Genomic DNA, 19,006 nt, shown 5'->3' with positions numbered 1-19,006 from the left:
CCCGTATAATCCTTACAATACGTTCCCATCAAGAAACTCGCGCTCTTCAACGGAGCGGACGTGATCCCGAGCTCAGCGACGTGAGGGACGTGTTTCGGCATCGGCGTGGGTTCGTACATTTGTCTATGAAACGAAGGAACCATCTCAGCTTCGCTCCTCCTTCCTCTCTCGAGATGGATTAAAGCACTCACCCATGGGTATAGACGTCGACGTTGTCGTCTCCCATGAAGATGTACCTCTCTGGCTCTTTGGTTGGATCGTGCTTGACCATTCTTGAATGAAAAGGAGGAGGGAGGGAGGGTGAGGCGGGGCGTGTGGAGGGTGGGAGGGAGGGAGAAGGGAGGGCGGGGTCGAAACGAGCCAGAAGGCCAGGAGGATTTGGTTGACTACCAACCACGAGCATCACTTTTTTTTTTGTTGATATGTCTTTGAACTGGACTCAAGTATCTACGACAGGACTAGAGCCGGTTCCTTTGCCTGGTGAGCAGTCTGTTTCAGCGAGGGAAGGAGCGACAGGGAGAGCTGACCTCGCAACCCAACCCTTCCTTCCTCTCTTGATCGTTTGATTCGGTTCGAACAGAGGAAAAGTTCGTCTATATAGTTGAAGCGGCAGATCTGACGGTCGTGGTACCGCCTACGCTTCAGGGTCCGAAAGTTAGTGGGAGGAGGATAGAGGAGGAGCGGCGATGAACGAACGAACGTCGAAGCTGACCTCCGACTCGTTTCTTTTCTTTCGCTGTGATGAAGAACACGCTGAGAGCTAGTGGGAAAGTTTGGGTTTCGAATCAACGAGTGCGTATCTTTTACGTCTGTCTATCTTTCTATCTTTCGAAAGCTGACTCGAACGAACGAAACGAACGGCCAGATCATCTTCCTCTCCCCAACGACGCAGAGCTCGACTCTCCCTCCCTCCTTCGAACCATCTGCTTCCTCCTCCTCAACAAACACTCCATCAGCACCATCAACAAGCAGCTCCTCGATCCTACAATCCTCCTATTCCTAGTTTGTCCCTTTTTTCTTAACTCCCTCTCCGTCCCTATTAAGGTATCGTTCAACTGACCTCCTCTCGCTCCCTCTCTCCTCAGCATCTCCTCCCTCCTCCCCACCCCTTCTTCCCTTTCTTCCCGCTCGGAATCCACTCGAATCCACTCCCTCTCCATCCCTCTCCGCTCTCTGCACTCCCTCCAGTTCAACCAACCCATCCTCTCCCCTCCCTCCGTCTCCTTCGTCTTCTCGCCAACCCTCCAAGGAGGCTTCCCCGAGAGCGCGACCAAGGTGGACGTGGACGTCGGAGTGAGGGATGGGAAAGCTTGGGAGTTTTGGGACAGGGTGGAGAAGGAACGGGTGAAAGCGAGGAGTGATAGGGGAGGGAGAAGGAGAGAGGAAGGGGAGGGGTTGCGTGAGTCTTTTGCTTTTGCTTTTGCTTTTGTTTTTTTGGGTTCGAAGGATGGGGTTGGGAAGGTGGGAGGGACGAGTGCTGATTTGCTTTCTAGGGCTTTTGACAGCTGCCTATCCTGGACGGCAGTAGGAGTGGGCAGATCTCTCGTTTTAACCGATTCGACGCGTCGTTCACGACCTTTTCACGACTTTATATTCCTCCGTCGCCAGCCTGGCTCTTTCAGTCACGACTCAGGAATAACATCAACGTCAAAGTCGATTCCCAATGCCCCTAGTAAAACCTCGAGGGTGCTTTGCTGGAGTGGGAGAGGAGAAGGCGAGAGTGGAAGAGGCTCGACGCGCCCAAGGTGGTCGACGTCTTTTTTCACTCCGCCTCTTTTTTCGAAAAGGTTGAGTTGAGAGGGCTGAGAGAGAGAGCTTAAAGGAAAGGTCGATAGACCTCTCGTTCTTCGCAAAAGACTCCTGTAGAGGTCGAAAGCTGGCAGGGGTCGCGAAGGAGGCGAACCAGCTTGATCCCCGAGCTCAATCTCTCCTCCGTTGTTCTTCTTCCTTCCAAACCCCATTTAATCTTTTGGTTTGGCTCTCCTCCGTCAGCACGGAATAGATCCTAGATGCATGCGTTGGTCCCTGATCCCATGAATCTCCAAAAGGAGACCGCTGAGAGGGAAGCAGTCGAGGGAGGGAGGAGGAGGAGGAGCTTCGAATGAGCTTCAACCAAACGCGGTGCTGCTCTCCTTCTCTTTCTCTTCGCCTCCGAATAGTTCGTCTGACGTGAAAAAAGAGGTAGGAGAGGAAACTCAACAAAGACGGGTTCCTCCGCTGGAATAAAGCTGAAAAAAAATCTTCTCGCAAGAAGAGCTCTCGAAGCTTGAACCTTTGAAGCACCGAGCCTGGCCTTTCCCCTCTTGCTCTTCGTGAGCTCTCCTCGTTGGAAAAGACAGCTTTCCTCCAAGATTTTGGTGCTCCAAGTCGGTCTTCAGCCGTCACTCTCGAGCTGAACCGAGAAGGAAAGAAAGTTTTCCGAACTTGGCGCAACGAGAACCTTTCGGACTTGATTCGGAAAGTTCATGAGCTCAACCACTTTCACCTCCAACGATCACAGTCCTCCCTCCCTTCCCTTCCCTTCCCCTTCCCCTTTCCCTCCTCCTTCTCCCTCCTTCCCTTCTTCTTCGCCTTCTCGTCCTTGAATGGTCAAGAACGGAGTTCATATCGAGTTAACTGAGCCTGTAGTCTTCCTTCGTGGACCTGCAACGGTGAGTTCTAGCTGTTCCTTATCTGGAGCTTCCACCTCCCTCCCTCCTTCCTTCCTTCCTTCCTTCGAAGCTGACCCCTCGTCCCTCCCTCTCTCTCTCTTCCAACCCTCTATGTTGCTCTCTCTGCTTCTTCAGGGCGAAGATTCTCGTGGACGACGAACTCTGCAACGAGACGATGTCCCTCCCGCTCTCCTCCGAGGTGTGCTCACCCTCACTCTCACCAAACCAAGCAGGATCAAACGAATCGACATCGTCTTAGAAGGGAAAGCTAGAACAGAGTGGCCAGAAGGTAAGCTTTTCTCGCTTCCTTCGTGTGCTTTTCTCTCTCGGTGCCTTCGCCGCGGAGGGAAGGGAGAGAAAAGAGAGCTCGTTTCATTCGAACCGTTGTCGAATCCGATCTCCAATCTCCAGCTTCAAGACCAATCTCCCGCTCTTGTTCTCCTCCTCTCCATCTTCCTCTTCTCCATGCTGACTCGGTGCACGTTTTCCCCTCTCTGCAGGTATCGGAGCTCGAAGGACAGAGGTGCACGAAGAGCACACCATCTTCGAGGCCACGACCAACTTCTTCACCGCTGCGCGATCAGGATCAGCATCGAGGACTCGGAGAGCGACGTCTATAGGACCTGGAATCATTGGAGATCGAGAGACGGACGTCGAGGACTGGGATACGAGCATTCGGAATGGAATCGCTGGACTTCTGCATCACCACCACCCTCACGGAGGACCTGTCGCGTCCGGATCAGGAGGAGGAGCAGGAGCTGGGGAAGGGGTCGTTGGAGGAGCTGAGATGGATGGGTTGGGAGGAGAGAGAGGTCGAGGAAGGGATCCTAGGACTGCTAGGAGTCAGAGTGTTCTACCATCGAGCAGGAGTACCGTTCACTCTCGACGACCTTCGTTCGACAACGAACATCCCAACGGAAGCGGAGAGGAGGACGCGCTCGGAGGACGATCTTCCACGACCTCCTACCCAACTCGCTTCCGATTCGAAGATCCAGCAGCCGATCGAGGACCCTCCCCAGCCTATACTCCTCAAGGATCTCCTCCAACCCACTCCCTCTCCCTCCCTCACGACGGTTCAGCTCCTCGAGTGTCCGCTTCTCCTTCCGGTCTCCCCTCCATCCTCAGCCCTATCCAATCCGCCTACCCCAGCGCCAGCACCAGTCGAGATTCGAGTCGGTCGACAGATCCTCACGTAGCTCTCATGGGCTTGACGGCAACGCTCGAGGAGGAGTCGATGAGGCCTTCAACGCCGAGCTCAGGTCAACGTCCGGTTCGACCTCCCATCTCGAACCAAGTCAGCTTCGTTACCTCCTCTTCCACTTCCACCTCCACCTCCAACTCGCTCTACCGAGAGTCCTCGGAAACCAACCGACGAGACTCCTTCACTCCCACCCTCAACGCAGATCAGTACTCCTCCGGCACACCTCCAGCTTCCGCTGTCCCTTCCCTCGAACCGTTCCACACCCGTCAAGACACCCCTCCTTCCTCCCTTCGACGCGTCTCGTACAACCTTGCCAACGGTGGAACCTCTTCCAACTCTTCTTCCCCATCAGGTCGACAAGTCCCTCTTCCTCGAGGAGAGGACTACCACTCCCCTTCCAGCAGTCGTCGAAACTCTCGAGACCTCTCCATCGGAACCGTCAACGGCAGCAACTTACCCCTCAACCCTTCTTCCTCCTCCTCCTCCTCTCACCCCCCTTCCCCATCCCCCAACCACCTCGACGAACCTCCGACTCCCAAACCTCGAGCCGAATCTCGCTCTCGATCCCGGTTCAAGTTCTCCGGCGTCGGAAGTGCGCTTCGAGGGATCTCCCAGGACATCAAGGATCAGCTCTCGCACTCGTCGTCGCACAACAGGTCGTCGTCGAGGAGCGAGTACTTCCCTCCTTCCGCGGATGGAGTGGAAGAGTATCCTCCTCACGGGAGAGGAGGTTCAGGGAAGATGCCGAGAGGGAGGAGGCAGAGTCCGACGAGAGGAGGAAGCGAGCTGGCGACGACGGAGGAGCGAAGTGCGAGTAGGACGAGAGGAAGAGCTGCGGGGATGAAGAAGCTGAGAGGTGGAGCGGCGGGGAGTGATGACGAGGAGGAGGGAGGGAAGGATGATGAGGAGGCTGGGTGGAAGGAGTTTAGGAAAGGTTCGTTCGTTGCTCGCGTGTCTCTTTTTGGAGCTTCGAGCAACACGCTGACCTCTTTCGTCCACCTTGCAGGAGTCTACCACTACCCCATCTCGTTCACCATCCCCGTCTCCACACCTCCAACGATCCACGCCGACTTCGGATCCGTCGTTTATCGACTGAAGGCTGTCGTTCACCGAGCTGGAGCGTTGACGAGCAATTTGAACGACGAGAAGGAGGTGCGGATGGTGGCGACTCCGGGAGAAGACGATACGGAGGAAACGGAGAACGTGGTGGTGGAGAGACAGTGGGAGGAGCAGCTTCGGTGAGTGGATCGTTTTGACGCATCGACTTTTTTTCGAAGCTCGAAGGCTTTCGAACTTGGGACTGAGACCTTCTTGCTTTACTTGACATAGATACCTCGTTGCGCTGAGTGGAAAGAGTTTCCCGATCGGAGGTCAGATGTGAGTTTGGAGACGGATCGAGACGCGACGGGCTTTCGTTCCTCGAGACCCAGACTGACCCCAACTTCTCTCTTCTCTTTCGTCCCTCCAGACCCATCAGCATTCGTCTCATGCCGCTAGAGAAGGTCAAGATTTATCGTATATCAGTCCTGCTCGAAGGTTCGTCTCACTCGATCTCGACACGTCTTCTCCTCACCTTCAACTCATCCTCGTTCCGTCCCTTCCTTCTTCCACCCTCACAGAAAAGATCGACTACTTCGCCCACGACAAGAAAGTCGCCCGTCACGAAGCCACCCGTCGCTACCAACTCCTTGCTCTCCGTCACCCAGCTCCAGGAAACCACAACCCTATCCTCCCCATCATCTCCGACGCCTCAGACGCCATCTCGTCCTCCCCTCTCGCCGCTCTCGCCATGGCTTCAGCTACTTCTGGAATGGACGCCGACGATGCGACTTCCCAGTTGCTCAGCCCGACGGGTCCGTGGGTGCTGGATCAGTTGCTGCAGGTGCCCGATTGCTCGTCGAAGATCTCGTTCACGACGAAGCATGCGAAGACGAACATGACGGTGGCTCATTGGTTGAAGGTGGTGTTTAGGGTGGAGAGAGGTGGGGACGATGATCCTTTGGACGCGAAGGGGAAGAAGAAGCAGGTGAGTTGGGAGATTCCCTTTCGTCTCTCGTCGCGTCGGCTGCTGACTCTCGTCCTTTTCTCTTTCTTCCCAGTTCGACATCATCATGTTCGTATCTCACTTATCTCCACCTTCCGAGACCTTCTTCTTTTCTTTGCTGATTGTATCTTCTCTTCTTCTTTCTTCAGCGAAACTCCAATCGCCATCCTCGACGTTCGTCCTTTCTCTCTCTTCCTCCTCCCCTTCCTGCTTCCCAACTCACTCTCCCTCTTCTTTTCCTTCTATTCTTTAGTGTCGATGCAACCTCCAGTACATCTCCCTCCCCTCCTACGAAGTCCTCTCCGCCGGTCTTCGTCAAGACGCGTCCATCGCAACCTGCACCTGCAAAACTTCAGCCGAACAAGCCTTCGCTCATCGATCTCTCAACCAACCTCAGACCCAATCCACCCTCGTCGGAGTCTCGATCCCTTCGTCGTCGCCTGGAGGTCCTACCATCGGAGCACCACCGTCCTTCGCTCCGTCGAGACACACTCACTCGCCAGCGGGATCGCCGAGGTACTTGATGGAGGAAAATACGGAGACGGTCCAGGAGAGAAGCGAGCAGTGTGAGTAACTTCTTAACGCTCTTGCATCTACTGAGACCTCATTCTGACTCTCCCTTCGTTCACTTTTGCAGTCGCTCGACTCGTCTCAGGTCAGGAAACGGCTCAAGGAGAGATCCCTCCGTGAGTCCATCTCCCTTTCTTGCTCAGTCTCATCCCACACTGCACTAATAACATTCGTATTCACTCTCGCAGATCCTACGACGACGCTCTGGCCGGACCCAACGCTACAAGTCGAATCATGACCTACACTCGGGGAGTTTCGAACTCTCGTTCTCGATCTCGAGCCCCAGCAGCCAGTTCGTCGGCGACTACGAGAACAGCTTCGCCACTACCTCCTCCGTCGTCGAGGAACTCGTCAAGGTCTAGGGGACCTGCTTTGGGATTGTTTTAGAGGAAGGAAGGGAAGGGAAGTGCTCTCGTTCTGTTTCGTCGCGTTTCCGGTTTCATCTGCTCTTTTTTGTTTCGTTCTGCTGTTATATTCGGTTGGTTCTTTTCTTGGATATGCGTGCATTCTATACCATTAGCGTTTGATCTTAGATGCCTTGATCTTACTAGTGAAAAACCTCGTCCGTCGTCAAGAAGGAGAAGGTGGAGGTCGAGGCGAACTTGAGCTGAGCTCTCGTTCCTCTGCCTTTTCACCTTCAACGCCGACGTGGAGTTTGGATCGACTTCTTTTCTTACCCACTCAGCCGTACAGTGAGTACAGCTTGTGGATCTGGCCGATGAAAAAGCGGGACGTAAACTAAGGAGCAGAGAAGAGGCGAGAGAAGAAGTGGGACCGAGCTGACCTCTCTCCTTCCTTCCTTCTCCCCTTTCTCAGCCTTCAACTCTCCTCCTGCTCCCTCCATCTTCTTCCTCAATGTGCACCTCCGACGAGCTTGCTACGTGCCTCGAACTCCAGCGAGAAGAGTGCGAATCTCTCGAAGCGATCTATGGTTCCGAAGTCGTCTCGTTCTCGTTCGTCCAGGATGACACAGTGTCGAAGGAAGGAAGCAGCTTGTCTTCCACCGCTTGTCTCAAGATCGCGTTGGGTATCGAGCTCGCCGAGGGAGGAGCAAACGTCGTACTACGTCCCAGGAACTTCGATTTATCTTCAACATTATCAGAAGGAGGTGAAAGCAGCTCATCAAAACCACCAGTACCTTCAGCCCTCCTCCACCTCTTCCACCTCCCTCCGTTGACCCTCACCGTCGCCTATCCACCCTCCTATCCTCTTCACTCTCCACCACGACTCCTATCTATAACCACCCCTCCCTCAACACCCTACCTCTCTTCCTCCTTTCTACAATCAACCCTCCCAAAACTCCTCGAATCAACGCATCTCGCATCCACCCCCGACCCGTCGCTCTGGACGTTCCTGGAGCTCGTTCGGACGGGGGACTTCCTTCTCACCACCACCACCTCGTCTAAGGGAGGCCTCATAGAGGTGCGGACGAATGAGGAGACCGAAGATGGACTAAGGAGACTGGGAAGGAAGTTGGAGGATTGGGATCGAGGGATGAGGGGCGAAGGGTTCGAGAGGACGACCTTTGATTGTGGGATCTGTTTGGAGGAGAAGAAGGGAAGAAAGTGCTTGGAGCTGGAAGGGTGTGGTCATGTTTTGTGAGTCCATAGGAGCGAAGGTCGAGCGGCGGTTCTCTTCGTCGCGCGGCTCGGACGCGTCTCCTTTTCCCTTCCTTCTCTTCTGACCTGCCCATCCCTCCCTTGTCACGTTTGTCGAACATTCTAGCTGCCGAAGCTGCTTATCCAGCTGTTGGACTCTGGCTATAACGGAGGGAGACGTCGGATCCGTTGCTTGCCCATCCGTTGATTGTGTCAAGAAACGAGCCTCGACGGCTCCTCCACCTTCGTCGGAGCCTGAAGTGGATGTTGTTCGGGATGAAGAAGAGTCTTTAGCAGCAGGAGTAAAGTTTGGAGAGGTGGTGAAGGATCTGTTGGGAGAGGAGCAGTTCGAACGGTGGATGAGGCTGAAGGAGAAAAAGCGCGTCGAGTCAGGTGCGTCCTCTCGTCTAGACGTTCTTAATCGTCTTACTCGAGCTTCGATCAGCTCCGTTGGATCTTCTCGTTGGTTCGAGTTAGGTGCTGACTCAGTTTCGTCTTCCTTCCCCTCACCGACGCGTCTCTTCGTCCTCAGATCCGAGCTACACCTTCTGCCCGATCGCTTCATGTCAGGCTCCAGTACCTGCTCCTCCAGCTTTGGAGGGAGATCGATGGTCGCATTACCGGTCTTGTCCAAGCTGCTCGTTCTCGTTCTGTCTCTTTTGTCGCTTGACCTGGTGAGTTCTGTTTCTCGCCTACTTCTCCTCTCGTCACCGAGCTCCTCTGACTCAATTTCCTCCTCTTCGCTGGTTCCCTAGGCACGGCGTGCACACTCCATGTCTACTTCCCACCCTCCCACCTTTCCTTTCGACCTACATCTCCCTCCCTCCCGACTCCCCGATGCGTTCGATGCTCGAAAAGAGATACGGAGCGCAGAACCTCCAGAGGATGGCACGACAAGCGATTGAGGACATGGGGAACAAGAAGTGGTTCGAGGAGAAGAGTAGAGTCTGTGGTGGGTGTGGTGTGAGGGTTGAGAAGAGTCACGGGTGTAATCATGTGAGTCCGGAGCGAGTAAGAGCGAAAGGAGAAGCGAGACTCAAGTCGAAGCTGACCTCTTCCGGTCCTTGATCGATCGGTTTTCTCAGATGATCTGCTCGCACTGTCAGACTCACTTCTGCTTCCGATGTTCAAAAGCTGTTCGTATCTCTCGTCCTCTTCCCACGTCCTCCTCGGCGTGATTCCCTCTCTTGCTGACCTTCTTGCTCTCCTCTTCCCTTGTTCCTTTCGAAGCTTCCACCATCACAACCTTACACGCACTACCAAAACCCAGGAACTCCCTGCTTCCAGCAACTCTTCGACGCCGAGGAGGTCGCAGCGTTCAATCGGGGAGCGGCGAACGTCGCCGAACCCAACGAGGGAGCAGGAGCAGCTTGGGAGGAAGGAGTCGTCGATGAAGGAGAGTGGGAGGACCTAGCTGGGTTTGATCGGCTGGTGATTGAGGATTTTGATGGACCTGCTGGGAGAAGGAGGTGGAACGGCCTCTGAGTCGAGGCCGCGGGAGGAGAGAAGATCTCGTTGACTATCTATTCGTTCGCGCATCTTAGTTTTTAGTAGTATCGTAGAGTCGTTAGTCATTACTACTCGTACAAAATCATCAAACTACTCGAACAAGCAAACATAAAGCAAACGAACAAAGCAAGAAAGGTAAGCAGCAGCAAATCGAATCGACGCGTCGTCCGTCGTTCTCTCATTCCATCCTCCCCCCAGGGCCCTCGACACCATCACTCCCACTTCCTGATGTTGATGTGCTCCTCAAACATCCTCCAAACTCTTCCCCTCTCTCCCCACTCGACCCTGGAAGCTCCCTTCGAGTTCGGACAGAAGACGGCTTGAACGCGTCGAACGAGTTCGTCCCTTTTGAACTCGCCCGAGTCGAATCGGGTGACCACTGCAAGAACAGACAGAACAAAAAAGAAGAGGGAGGGGTTATTGAGAAAGAAGTGAGGTAAGGTAAAGAAGGAAGAGGAAGGAAAGAGTCCGAGGCAGCGAGACGTACGTTTCCTGAACTCCTTCACCTCCTGCTTCGACAGGACGGACTTGATCTTCTCCATCAACACCCCTTCCACGTTCCTACGCCTACTGTCGTTCACGTTCGAGGTTCCGAGGGGTTGTCGGACTTCGTGAGTCTGGGCTTGGGTTCGTCGGAGGGAGGAAGCTGGTGGGACGACGGTCGATGAGGAGGAAGAGTTGAAGTCGAAGGAGTGCTCGTACTGGGGTTGGTGCTGCTGATGTTGGCGTTGAGAGAAGGTGGGAGTGAAGGGTGATGGAAGAGGAGAGCGAGCCGAGGTGGGGAGTCGTCGAGGGGTAGGAGGAAGACCGAGTGCCGAAGACGAAGTCAATCCTGATCTTGAGCTCGACGCGCCTCCTCCTCCTCCTCCTCCTCCTCCTCGGAACCAAGGAGAGCCAGCTCCACTCTCCTCCGCCTTTCGTTCTTTCTCCCTTCTAGCAGCTTCAAGCACCCTCCTTACGCCTCTCCTCGACTCTCCTCCCAGCAGGTCGTCGTTCTCGTCTCCTCCTCCCTCTCGACTCGTCCTGTTCATCATCGGCGAGGGAGGGAAGCGGGCTGAAGTGGAGGACCGCGGGGATCCAGCGAGAGACTGGAGTTGGAGGTGGGCTCGAGAGGGTTGGGTTGGAGATGCGTTCGAGGATCGGAAGACGGAGCGAGGAGTGGTGGAGGAAGCCATGGACGAGCGGGAGGAAACGAGAGGCGAGAGAAGTGGGAGGGCCTGTGTGGATGAGGGAGGGAAGAAGGGATGTGGATGATCAGCTTGTGTGGCGAGAGAGAGAACGGGGTTGGTTTTGAGAGGAAGAGAAGGGAAGGGACGCTGAACGAACAGAAGAGCGTTGTTTGAGCTTGATGGTGAGAGGAGTGACGGGGGCTAGTCGGCGAACGGCAAGAGGTGAATTAAGCGAAGTCGGAAGGGATTGAGAGGATGGAAGTCCCTCGATGTGTTTGCTGCTCTCGTAATGGGCTCGAAGGGTGATGGTAGACGGTTTCTTGAGGAGAGAAGAGGTCGTCGACGAGGCACGAAGCTGAGACGGGTGAGAGCGAAAGTACTTGAGCTGATTTCAGGTTCACCACCAAAGAAGGAGACACGTGTTAGCTGCTTGTACTCTTCTGCGTCTCAGCTCGAGAGAAGCGAGACAGGAAACGAGACCGAGGAAGAAACGGCTCACCTCTCCCTCCAAAAACACCCTCTCTCGATTGCTCTCCCTCAACTCGTCCTGACAGTCCTTCAGCCCCTCCTGCAGGACTCTGTTTCGCTCAGTGAGGTCGAGGTTCTCCATATCTCTCTGGGAGAGAGAATTGTAAGCCTGAGAGTTCTATGAGCAGTGAAAACGGGCCACAAGCTCGTCAGCTTCGTCGCGAGGGAAGGAGGAACGGGAGCTAGGAGAAGAGACGAAGAAACGAACCTCCGTTTGCAACTTGAGGACTAGAGACTCGAGAGACGAGATGGTCTGTTCGAAGTAGTCGTAGCGAGCGGTTGGGTCCTGGGAAGGGCTGGAATGCAAAGGGGACCGAGGAGGGCTTCAGGTCAACAAGAGAGGAGCTCGCTTTCCTCTCCTCCTTCCTCTGCCTCCCTCCCTCTTGCTCGTTGCAAAGTCGTAGAGACTCACCTGTTCTTCGTCTAGACCTTCCAACGTTATCAACTTTCTGTGTGCTCCTTCTCCAGGCTGCTCCTCGGCCTCCTTCTCCCTCCTGCTCCTCAAAGGAAAAGATCCTCCTCCTGCGGCTGCTCCTCCACCCCGAGTCGAGGTGAGAGCGGGAGCTAGAGAAGGAAAAGGTTGTGGGAAGTGAGTCGAAGTAGGTGGTGCTGAGTGCGGTGTCATCGTCGGTTCGACGTTGAGAGCGAGGAGGGGGAGATGGAGTTGGACGAGAGGGAAGGGAGAGAGGGGAGCTCGGGTCGTCGAGCTGAGCACTGCAGGTCAGTCCAGATCGAAATCACGCGGCTTGAAGGCTGGAAACGAGAAAAACGTCAAGGAGATGTGAGCTCTATACCGAACAGTGCGTCGAAGAAGCGTTCAATCTTCCAGGCGGCAGAGAAAGGGCGTGGGAAAAGGAGGAGAGGGGAGGAGGGAGGAGGAGATGGAGGGCGGAGGCGATGGTGAGGAGGGAGGTTGAATCCCGTGCTCCAAGATTCTTTTCGGCTAGCCTGTAGAAGACGCCAGAGCGTAATGAGTCGACAGGGACATGTTTTGGACGAAAAAGTGTTGCAGAGGAGCATGGAGTTAGTCTCAAAAGAAGGAAGGAAGCTCGAAACGAGTTGACCTCCGACGCCTTCCTTTTCTTCCCTCCCTTCCCTCTCTATATCTTTCTTCTTTCGGCTCGATATGTCCACCGCTTCCGACGTCTGCATCCCACTCGAAATCCTCCGCGAGTTCATCCTTCAATCCTCTCCTTCTCCTTCGACGCTCGCCGCTTGGTGTTCCGTCTCTCGATCCCTCCTCTCCTTCGCAGGACCTCTCCTCTACCGATCCGTCGCCCTCAAGAGATCCGAGGATGTGATTCCTTTCCTCAAGAGACTCGTGAGTCTAATTCTATCCCAGTTTCGATCTCCTTCGAAGAAGAAGCAAGGTCTGACCTCCCTCTCTTGCAGAGACTCGCGAGGTCGAGCTCACCAACTCCTCCCTCCTCCTCCCTTCTTCTTCCCTTCGTCAAGGGCATCCAACGACTCGAGATCTTCGCTATTCCAGACTGGAGAGATCTCTTGAACTTCACGAACAGAAGATTTACGACTCAGAGTAGAGCAGATCTCGTTCTTGTAGTGAACTGGGAGGGTCAGATTGAAGAACAGATGGGTTCCTTCTTCGTCCCAAGACTTCTTCTCGAGATTCTTCCCACGTCGTACGAGGAGATTGGCAAGAAGTACAACGCCAGTAAGTAGTGATCTGCTACTCCACGAGCCCGACTCATGCTGAGATTTCTTCGTCCGCCTTCTTGCAACAGTCTTTCCTCCCACCGTCCTCGACACGTACCTCCCTCACCTTTCCTCCGAACACCTACCCTCCTTCGCAACCTCTCACCTACGCTCAGCTCTTGAACAGGAATACTGGCATATCGCGTTCTTACTCGCTCATTACAGGACGTTCAATCAAAATCTCCGTTCGAGAGTGATCGATCTTCTGTTCGACCTGTTCCAAGGCAGCAGCGAATCGAGCAGCGATGAAGAGGTCGAGGATCCTGTCGAGCACGGCGACTTCTACCAGATCAAGAGGGATTTAAAGACCGTCGATTACTTCTCTCCCTTTCGAGCAGGAGAGGATGTTCCCCTTTGGATCGGTGTGGACGGGATCAGGATGATTTTGCTCATGGCGACGGAGGCGATGAAGAGTGAGTCCTTTGTCGGCTCTCCTGCCTCTTCCAAAATTCTACTCGGTAGTCTGACTTCTCAAACTTCTCTCGATTCGCTTTTTTCTGCAGGACTGGAGGAAGAGATCGCGTTCCAGGAGCAGAGCAGGGCATCGTTGGTCGAACAAGGTGAGCTCTCGCCTCTTCGACGCCCGTGGTCCTTCGCGAACTTACCGAACGTCTTAAATTCTCTCATGGACAGAACATGAGACTCGAGACTTTGGACTTGAAGAGTCGGACTCGTTGGTTGACGCTGGAGTTGAGACTGTCGGACGCGATGGAGAGAGGGATGGAGAGAAGTGGGAGAGGTTCCGAATGGAGTACCCTGAGCTCTGATAGTCTCATTGTTACTTCGAAGGCTCGTGTATGTACTACGCTTCATTTCCATTGCTTTTTTGGAGGATAGGAGAGAGAAGAAAGCACGAGCGAGAGCAGACGGACGCGTCGAAGCCCTTCAGCCCTCGATCTGGTTTGTCCTTTCTGGCAGCTTTTTTTTTATCTCAGCATTCAGGGTATCGATAGATCCAAGTCCATCCAAACTGTGATCCTCTTCTCTTCACCTTTCCTAATATCTTTTCCTTCCGCTTTGGGTCGACAACCCCGACGACCTTTTCTGAGCTCCATTCAGCTCCTTCGCCATCTCCCCTCCAACCAACACCTTCAAATCCACTCTCCTCCCTTTCCTTCCTACACCGAATCGCTATCATCATCATGGACACCATCCTCCTCGGCTCCTACACCGATAAAATCCACACCCTCTACTTCACCAAGCCGTCATCTCCTTCAGCGAAAGATGGGAAGCTCATCGTCGGGCCTTCTTCCAAGATAGGAACCTCTCCATCCTGGGTTGCGCAGCATCCCGTCCACAAGGACGTCATCTACTCGGTTCTCGAGGACGAGAAAGATGGGAAGGTCTTCGTTGGGAGGTTGATTGATGGAGGGAAGGGAGGCATCAAGGAGGAAGGGGTCGTGAGCTCAGGCGGAGGAGCGCCGGTGAGTTCTTCCTTCTTTTTTCTGCTCCTTCTCACCTCTACGAGGACGTTTCTCCGAAATCTTCGTTGGTGAGAATGGTCTGTAGACAAAGCTCTCGTAGGAACTGGGAAGGAGACTCTCTCTTCTACCCGACGAGCAGTTTTCACGAGCTCCAAAAAGAGGAAGGAAGTGGAGGGGTGATGATGCGCTCTTCAGCCCACTGACTTTCTTCCTCTCTTTTGCCTCCCTCCCTTCTTTCTCCAGGCCCATGCTCACATCCTGACCGATCTCTCAGCTCTCGTCGTCGCCAACTACATGTCGGGAGACGCTGTCATCATCCCTCTCCTTCCCTCCGGGTTCTTCATCCCCTCCTTCGATCCCTCCACCCCAGGCTACCTCTACAAGTTCCCCTTCAACCCCTCCGACTCTCCTCTTCGAAACCCTGACCGACAAGACGCTCCTCATCCTCATCAGATCGTCGAGGTCGAGGTTGAAGGCTCGGGAAGGGAGATCTTCGTCCCAGATCTCGGCTCAGACGTCGTTGCGAGGCTGAGGATCGTCGGAGAGGGAAAGGATCTGAAGTGGGAGCAGGTTGATTCGATAGAGATCAAGGGAGATGAGGGAGGGGGACCTAGGCATATCCTCGTGTCGAAGGACGGTGAGTGCCTTCATCTTCTTCTCGGCTTGCGCTCATCACCCTCTCGTCGCGACGACGTAGCCATCTCCTCCCCGTTCCCTGACCACCTTCCTTCCTACCTCTCTTTGCTTGAAGCCAAGCATCTCTACACAATCAACGAACTCCTCCCAACCGTCACCCACACGCACATCTCCCCTCCCAAACTCATCTCCAAAACCTCCATCGTCCCTCCTCCTCCTTCCTCGCCCGTCAACAAAGGAACCGTTGCCTCCTCCGCGGAGCTCCTCCTCCTCCCTACCAAACCCAACCCTACCATCCTCGCTTCGACCAGAACTCTCAACGACCGAGAGACGGATACGCTTGCTCTGTTCGATTTGAACGAGGAGTCGGGGGAGATCAAGTTAAAGGAGTTCCTTTTCCCCCGAAAGGGAAGAGAGTTCAGAGCTGTTGGAGTTTCGTTATGTGGTAAATACGTTGTTGTTGCTGGGCAGGTGAGTTTCGGCTTCCTCGTCGATCCCGATTCGTGGAGCGAAGGGTTTTTGTTCGAATCGAACTGACGCGTCGCTCGAACCTCTTCTTTCTTTTCACCTTTCGGTAGGAGGACGGCTGGGTCTCGGTCTTCGGACAGGACGACAAAGGAGCTTGGGTCGAAGTCGTCGAGGAGCAGGTCCAGCTCGAGAAGGCTACTCACGTCCTCTTCATCTGAACGACGACGCGTCGCCTTTCTCCTTTGTTTGTTTAAACCCTTACTAGACGTTCGAGATTAAGCCAGCCTTCTCGCGCTACGTACATTTGGATGCAAGTGCATTGGTTTCATGAAGATATCGTTTCGTAAAAGATCGTAGACTAAGGAAAAGAGATAGCGAAAAGCTGAGATGAGTCCAAGGTCGGTCGTCTCTAGAGATCCTTCCCTCCGACCAGTCTTCCCTGAACCCAGACTTTCGCAATGTTTCGATCGTCTCCCGTCCAAATCTGTTCGGTTGAAGAGACAGAAGATGGTCAGGACTTGGTCGAACAAAAACGCGCAACACGCGTCGAGATCTGACTCACCCATTGCTCAAACCCACCCTCCAACCACCCTTCCTCTCCTCCCTCCTCCTCGTCAAACCACAACGCCCCATTTCCTCTCTCCTCTCCCAGATCAACTAACAGCGCATCGAACTCCTTCCCGACTTCGAAGTTGCCCACGACCTTGTCGAGCCCGCAAAGCGAAGCTCCTCCGAGGGTGGCGAGGTGGAAGAGCGTTGGAAGAGGGAGTTGAGGCAGGGTTGAGTAGCGCGGAGTCGAAGTGGCTGCTTCGGGCGGCGGAGTCTCGGGAGAGGAGGGAGCGGAAGATGGAGAGGCCATCGAGATGAGTTTGGAGGTTGTCGAGGCTGAACGGATTTGGGAGAGGATTCCGGATTCGTAGCCTCCCGAGCAGTCGGTTCCGAGTCCGACCTGAGAGAGAGGATGAAGAAGGGGGAGTCAGAGGTGAGTTTGGAAAGGGAAGGTAGAGAAGACGCGTCAGAACACACCTTGATCCCTCTTTCCAGCATTTCTCCGACCTTCGCACACCCAGAACGCAGGTTGAGGTTCGACGTAGGACAGTGTGAGATTCCAGAATTGGTTCGCTTGATGGTCTGAAGTTCAGTTTCCTCGAGATGAACCTGAGACGACGAGAGGAAACGAAAGAACGAGAAAAGTCAGCTCGACGCGTCGTCTCTCTGCTCTTCTCAGACGAGCTCAACTCACACAATGAGCCAAGATAGTCCTCTCCCCCAACAGCCCGAACGACTCATAGACTCCGGCATAACTTCCATCCCACCCATTCTTCATTCCTCCTCTCTCGTTCGCACCAGCAAAGATCTCCTTCGTGAAAGCAATCTCACCGTGGTTCTCTCCCAGATGCGTCTGAACAGCAACCTCTGTCCCAGCTTCCTTCTCTGAGCGAACGAGATCTCCGAGTCCTTGAAGGAGAGGTGCTGAGCAGGAGATGGCGAAGCGGGGGGTGATGATGGGTTGAACGAGAGGAGTCGAGGTTGGGGAGGAAGCAGGGAGGGAACGGATGTGGGAGATGAGGGAGACGGTATCGGCGATGGAGGCTGAAGGAGAGGGTTCGATGTAGGTCGAGGGGCAGTTCGAGTCCATGTTGCACTGCAGAGCGAGGGAGAAGGCAAGGGTCGTGAGTCGTTGAGGGAAGGGAGGCGAGACGATAACGAGGACGAGAACGAACCTTCCCAACAAAACCTCGCTGCCCTCCAGCATGAACCACATCAGCGAGCACCTTTGTAGACTCGAGATGCAGACTCCCGTAGTAGCAGCTCGTCGTCGTCTGTTTAACCCATCAGAAACAAACGAGAGTCAGCAAGGTCAATTCAACGCGGCCAAGTCCTGGCCTCAGCCCCGACTCAGACTCACCCCCAAATCCAACGTCCTCTTCACAACCCTCTCGTAGACCTTCCTCGAATAGTCCACGTCCTTGAATCTAGCCTCTCGAGGAAAAGTGACGTTCTCCAGCCAGTCCAGGAGCTGCGAAAATGAGACACGAAAACGAAGAGGGAGGACGTGGGTTTGGGTGAGCTTCGAACTCCTCCTCCCTCCTTCCTCCTTCCTTCTTTGAAAGCAAGACTCACCTGGTACTGCCCTCCCGTTCCGAGATTGGGGTGCTGAGGAGCATGCTGTTGAAGCCAAGACGGAGACGAAGAACAAAAATCAGCCCTCCTGCGAATCTCTTCGGGTGAGACGGAACCCGACCGTCCTCTCCTCTCCTCTCCTCCCTCCTCTCGTCTCTCCTCTGCCTCCCAGCTTCCAAGAAAAAAGATCAGCGAGACTCACGGTATGTGTATCGATGAATCCAGGACTCAAGAACTGTCCCTTCTTGAGTTGAGTGACCTGCGTTCCCTTGAGACCCTTCTCTGAGAGAACGGAGGCGACCGAAGAGGAAGGGACGTTCGGGACGAGCCAGTCGATTCTACGAGGACGCAAGCATCGAGAAGGGTTCAGCGAGCGACGAGAGGTAGAGAGAAACAACATCAGACTTACATTCCATGCTGATTGATACAGATGAGGGCGTTGGAGAGGTAGCGAAGGTGAGTGAGCGAGATGGAGTCGACGAGGGAGCCATACAGAATCAAGGGTGAAGCCTGGCAGCGAAAGAAGAGCGAGTCAGATACCCGTAGAGAATCGCGAGAAGAAAGCTGAGATACTCACCATGTCGAGGGAAAGATGAAGATACTTTTGGCGGGTGGTGGGTGGTGGGAGAGAGGGAAGGGAGGGAAGGAGCTTCGAGCTTGAAGCGATAAGCTCAACTCGGACTCTGCCTCGCCCGAGTCCCTTTCTCTTTCTCCCGCCCTTGTTCCAGCGTGAAAAAAAGTCATCAAGAGAGAGAGAGAGATCCGAGCGTGTGCTTGTTTCCAAATAGAAAGACCAAAAGTGAAACCGTCGAAGAGCTAACGAGCAGCAGGAGAAAAACAACGAGGGACGAACGAGGACGAGCGAGGCCAGCGCGTGAGAGAGTACGAAACGAAAACGAGAAAGATACAAAGATACACGAGCGAGCTAGCGAGAAGAGAAAGAAGGGCGTAGATGTCGTGTTTGAGGTTGCACTAGGGAAGACAGGTTAAGCTAGTACAGTACGAGGGAGAGAACAGGAAATTCGTGAAAGAAAGAAAAGCTACCACCTCCTTCCTTCCTACTTCGCCTCCTCTTCATCCGTTGAGGAGAGAAGGTTCCCGATTCCCATCCTCTGACTGGGTCTCCAAGCCGAAGGAGGAGGAAGAGTCGTCGAAGGCGACGCGCCGGAGTCCGTCGAGGGTTCGCCGTTGACGGGAGTGACGGGTCTGGATTCGACGTCCATGACGGTGATGGAAGAGCGTGCTGAGCTGGTTGGGAGTTGAGGGGAGGTGAAGACACGTTCGGAGGAAGTGACGGGGGAGATCGAGGTCCTGGGGAAGGGAGGAGGAGCCATCGAAGTGGGAGGAGAGGTCGTCGTGTCGGTCATTGGC

At 54.4% G+C, this 19,006-nt stretch overlaps 8 protein-coding genes across 8 annotated transcripts; 5 read left to right on the top strand and 3 right to left on the bottom strand.

The window, feature by feature from the left end:
* Window positions 1–16: 16 nt before the first annotated feature.
* On the bottom strand, window positions 17–271 carry BDY24DRAFT_415587 (uncharacterized protein; the record flags this gene model as incomplete). The annotated part of the gene is made up of 2 exons (XM_076643468.1): window positions 17–123; window positions 192–271. Coding segments are annotated over 2 exons (187 nt in total), but the record flags the coding sequence as incomplete, so codon positions are not given.
* Window positions 272–394: 123 nt separating this feature from the next.
* BDY24DRAFT_390543 (uncharacterized protein) lies at window positions 395–1,803 on the top strand. Its single transcript, XM_076640673.1, has 6 exons — window positions 395–480; window positions 581–654; window positions 748–792; window positions 866–1,002; window positions 1,086–1,399; window positions 1,506–1,803. Exons 1-6 carry the CDS (start codon window positions 423–425, stop codon window positions 1,526–1,528), a joined length of 651 nt encoding a protein of 216 aa, XP_076496244.1. The 5' UTR covers window positions 395–422; the 3' UTR covers window positions 1,529–1,803.
* A 516-nt stretch (window positions 1,804–2,319) lies between these two features.
* On the top strand, window positions 2,320–7,039 carry BDY24DRAFT_72785 (arrestin family protein). The gene is made up of 9 exons (XM_076645086.1): window positions 2,320–2,651; window positions 2,787–2,940; window positions 3,152–5,090; window positions 5,182–5,229; window positions 5,321–5,388; window positions 5,472–5,878; window positions 6,150–6,462; window positions 6,534–6,582; window positions 6,655–7,039. The coding sequence occupies exons 1-9, from the start codon at window positions 2,586–2,588 to the stop codon at window positions 6,851–6,853; spliced, it is 3,243 nt and encodes a 1,080-aa protein (XP_076496243.1). The 5' UTR covers window positions 2,320–2,585; the 3' UTR covers window positions 6,854–7,039.
* A 1-nt stretch (window position 7,040) lies between these two features.
* Window positions 7,041–9,686, top strand: BDY24DRAFT_72741 (uncharacterized protein). The gene is made up of 7 exons (XM_076645085.1): window positions 7,041–7,158; window positions 7,283–8,064; window positions 8,192–8,457; window positions 8,597–8,738; window positions 8,820–9,060; window positions 9,150–9,200; window positions 9,295–9,686. The coding sequence occupies exons 2-7, from the start codon at window positions 7,322–7,324 to the stop codon at window positions 9,547–9,549; spliced, it is 1,698 nt and encodes a 565-aa protein (XP_076496242.1). The 5' UTR covers window positions 7,041–7,158; window positions 7,283–7,321; the 3' UTR covers window positions 9,550–9,686.
* Window positions 9,687–10,819: 1,133 nt separating this feature from the next.
* BDY24DRAFT_390533 (uncharacterized protein) lies at window positions 10,820–11,586 on the bottom strand. The gene is made up of 3 exons (XM_076640672.1): window positions 11,479–11,586; window positions 11,242–11,388; window positions 10,820–11,127 (listed from the first exon to the last, which is right to left on the bottom strand). The coding sequence occupies exons 2-3, from the start codon at window positions 11,350–11,352 to the stop codon at window positions 10,828–10,830; spliced, it is 411 nt and encodes a 136-aa protein (XP_076496241.1). The 5' UTR covers window positions 11,353–11,388; window positions 11,479–11,586; the 3' UTR covers window positions 10,820–10,827.
* Window positions 11,587–12,342: 756 nt separating this feature from the next.
* BDY24DRAFT_72720 (uncharacterized protein) lies at window positions 12,343–13,117 on the top strand. The gene is made up of 2 exons (XM_076645084.1): window positions 12,343–12,591; window positions 12,663–13,117. Exons 1-2 carry the CDS (start codon window positions 12,397–12,399, stop codon window positions 12,948–12,950), a joined length of 483 nt encoding a protein of 160 aa, XP_076496240.1. The 5' UTR covers window positions 12,343–12,396; the 3' UTR covers window positions 12,951–13,117.
* An 824-nt stretch (window positions 13,118–13,941) lies between these two features.
* BDY24DRAFT_390529 (lactonase family protein) lies at window positions 13,942–15,811 on the top strand. The gene is made up of 4 exons (XM_076640671.1): window positions 13,942–14,407; window positions 14,651–15,044; window positions 15,159–15,514; window positions 15,622–15,811. Exons 1-4 carry the CDS (start codon window positions 14,126–14,128, stop codon window positions 15,727–15,729), a joined length of 1,140 nt encoding a protein of 379 aa, XP_076496239.1. The 5' UTR covers window positions 13,942–14,125; the 3' UTR covers window positions 15,730–15,811.
* A 6-nt stretch (window positions 15,812–15,817) lies between these two features.
* BDY24DRAFT_362697 (uncharacterized protein) lies at window positions 15,818–18,343 on the bottom strand. The gene is made up of 10 exons (XM_076637889.1): window positions 18,213–18,343; window positions 18,045–18,145; window positions 17,838–17,973; window positions 17,636–17,680; window positions 17,421–17,531; window positions 17,236–17,334; window positions 16,755–17,156; window positions 16,538–16,669; window positions 16,074–16,460; window positions 15,818–15,995 (listed from the first exon to the last, which is right to left on the bottom strand). Exons 1-10 carry the CDS (start codon window positions 18,213–18,215, stop codon window positions 15,921–15,923), a joined length of 1,491 nt encoding a protein of 496 aa, XP_076496238.1. The 5' UTR covers window positions 18,216–18,343; the 3' UTR covers window positions 15,818–15,920.
* Between the last annotated feature and the right edge of the window lie 663 nt (window positions 18,344–19,006).

The sequence above is a fragment of the Mrakia frigida genome, assembly GCF_051309035.1.
Source record: "Mrakia frigida strain ATCC 22029 unplaced genomic scaffold BDY24scaffold_17, whole genome shotgun sequence".
NCBI classification, from domain to species: Eukaryota; Fungi; Basidiomycota; class Tremellomycetes; order Cystofilobasidiales; family Mrakiaceae; genus Mrakia; species Mrakia frigida.
This window is presented reverse-complemented; position numbering and strand designations above follow the sequence as displayed.

Coding starts and splice junctions, on each gene's coding strand:
- BDY24DRAFT_390533 (XM_076640672.1), bottom strand. CDS start 11,352: ATGGAGAACCTCGACCTCACTGAGCGAAACAGAGTCCTGCAGGAGGGG. Junction 11,128..11,241: donor GGGTGTTTTTGGAGGGAGAG/GTGAGCCGTTTC, acceptor ACCTGAAATCAG/CTCAAGTACTTTCGCTCTCA.
- BDY24DRAFT_72785 (XM_076645086.1), top strand. CDS start 2,586: ATGGTCAAGAACGGAGTTCATATCGAGTTAACTGAGCCTGTAGTCTTC. Junction 5,230..5,320: donor TTCCCGATCGGAGGTCAGAT/GTGAGTTTGGAG, acceptor TCGTCCCTCCAG/ACCCATCAGCATTCGTCTCA. Junction 6,463..6,533: donor CCAGGAGAGAAGCGAGCAGT/GTGAGTAACTTC, acceptor TCACTTTTGCAG/TCGCTCGACTCGTCTCAGGT.
- BDY24DRAFT_362697 (XM_076637889.1), bottom strand. Junction 16,461..16,537: donor TGCTGGAAAGAGGGATCAAG/GTGTGTTCTGAC, acceptor CCTCTCTCTCAG/GTCGGACTCGGAACCGACTG. Junction 15,996..16,073: donor AGGGTGGGTTTGAGCAATGG/GTGAGTCAGATC, acceptor TCAACCGAACAG/ATTTGGACGGGAGACGATCG.
- BDY24DRAFT_390529 (XM_076640671.1), top strand. CDS start 14,126: ATGGACACCATCCTCCTCGGCTCCTACACCGATAAAATCCACACCCTC. Junction 14,408..14,650: donor GCTCAGGCGGAGGAGCGCCG/GTGAGTTCTTCC, acceptor TTCTTTCTCCAG/GCCCATGCTCACATCCTGAC. Junction 15,045..15,158: donor TATCCTCGTGTCGAAGGACG/GTGAGTGCCTTC, acceptor CTTTGCTTGAAG/CCAAGCATCTCTACACAATC.
- BDY24DRAFT_390543 (XM_076640673.1), top strand. CDS start 423: ATGTCTTTGAACTGGACTCAAGTATCTACGACAGGACTAGAGCCGGTT. Junction 481..580: donor AGAGCCGGTTCCTTTGCCTG/GTGAGCAGTCTG, acceptor CGGTTCGAACAG/AGGAAAAGTTCGTCTATATA. Junction 655..747: donor CTACGCTTCAGGGTCCGAAA/GTTAGTGGGAGG, acceptor GCTGTGATGAAG/AACACGCTGAGAGCTAGTGG.
- BDY24DRAFT_72741 (XM_076645085.1), top strand. CDS start 7,322: ATGTGCACCTCCGACGAGCTTGCTACGTGCCTCGAACTCCAGCGAGAA. Junction 8,065..8,191: donor GAAGGGTGTGGTCATGTTTT/GTGAGTCCATAG, acceptor CGAACATTCTAG/CTGCCGAAGCTGCTTATCCA. Junction 9,061..9,149: donor AGAGTCACGGGTGTAATCAT/GTGAGTCCGGAG, acceptor CGGTTTTCTCAG/ATGATCTGCTCGCACTGTCA.
- BDY24DRAFT_72720 (XM_076645084.1), top strand. CDS start 12,397: ATGTCCACCGCTTCCGACGTCTGCATCCCACTCGAAATCCTCCGCGAG. Junction 12,592..12,662: donor TTCCTTTCCTCAAGAGACTC/GTGAGTCTAATT, acceptor CCTCTCTTGCAG/AGACTCGCGAGGTCGAGCTC.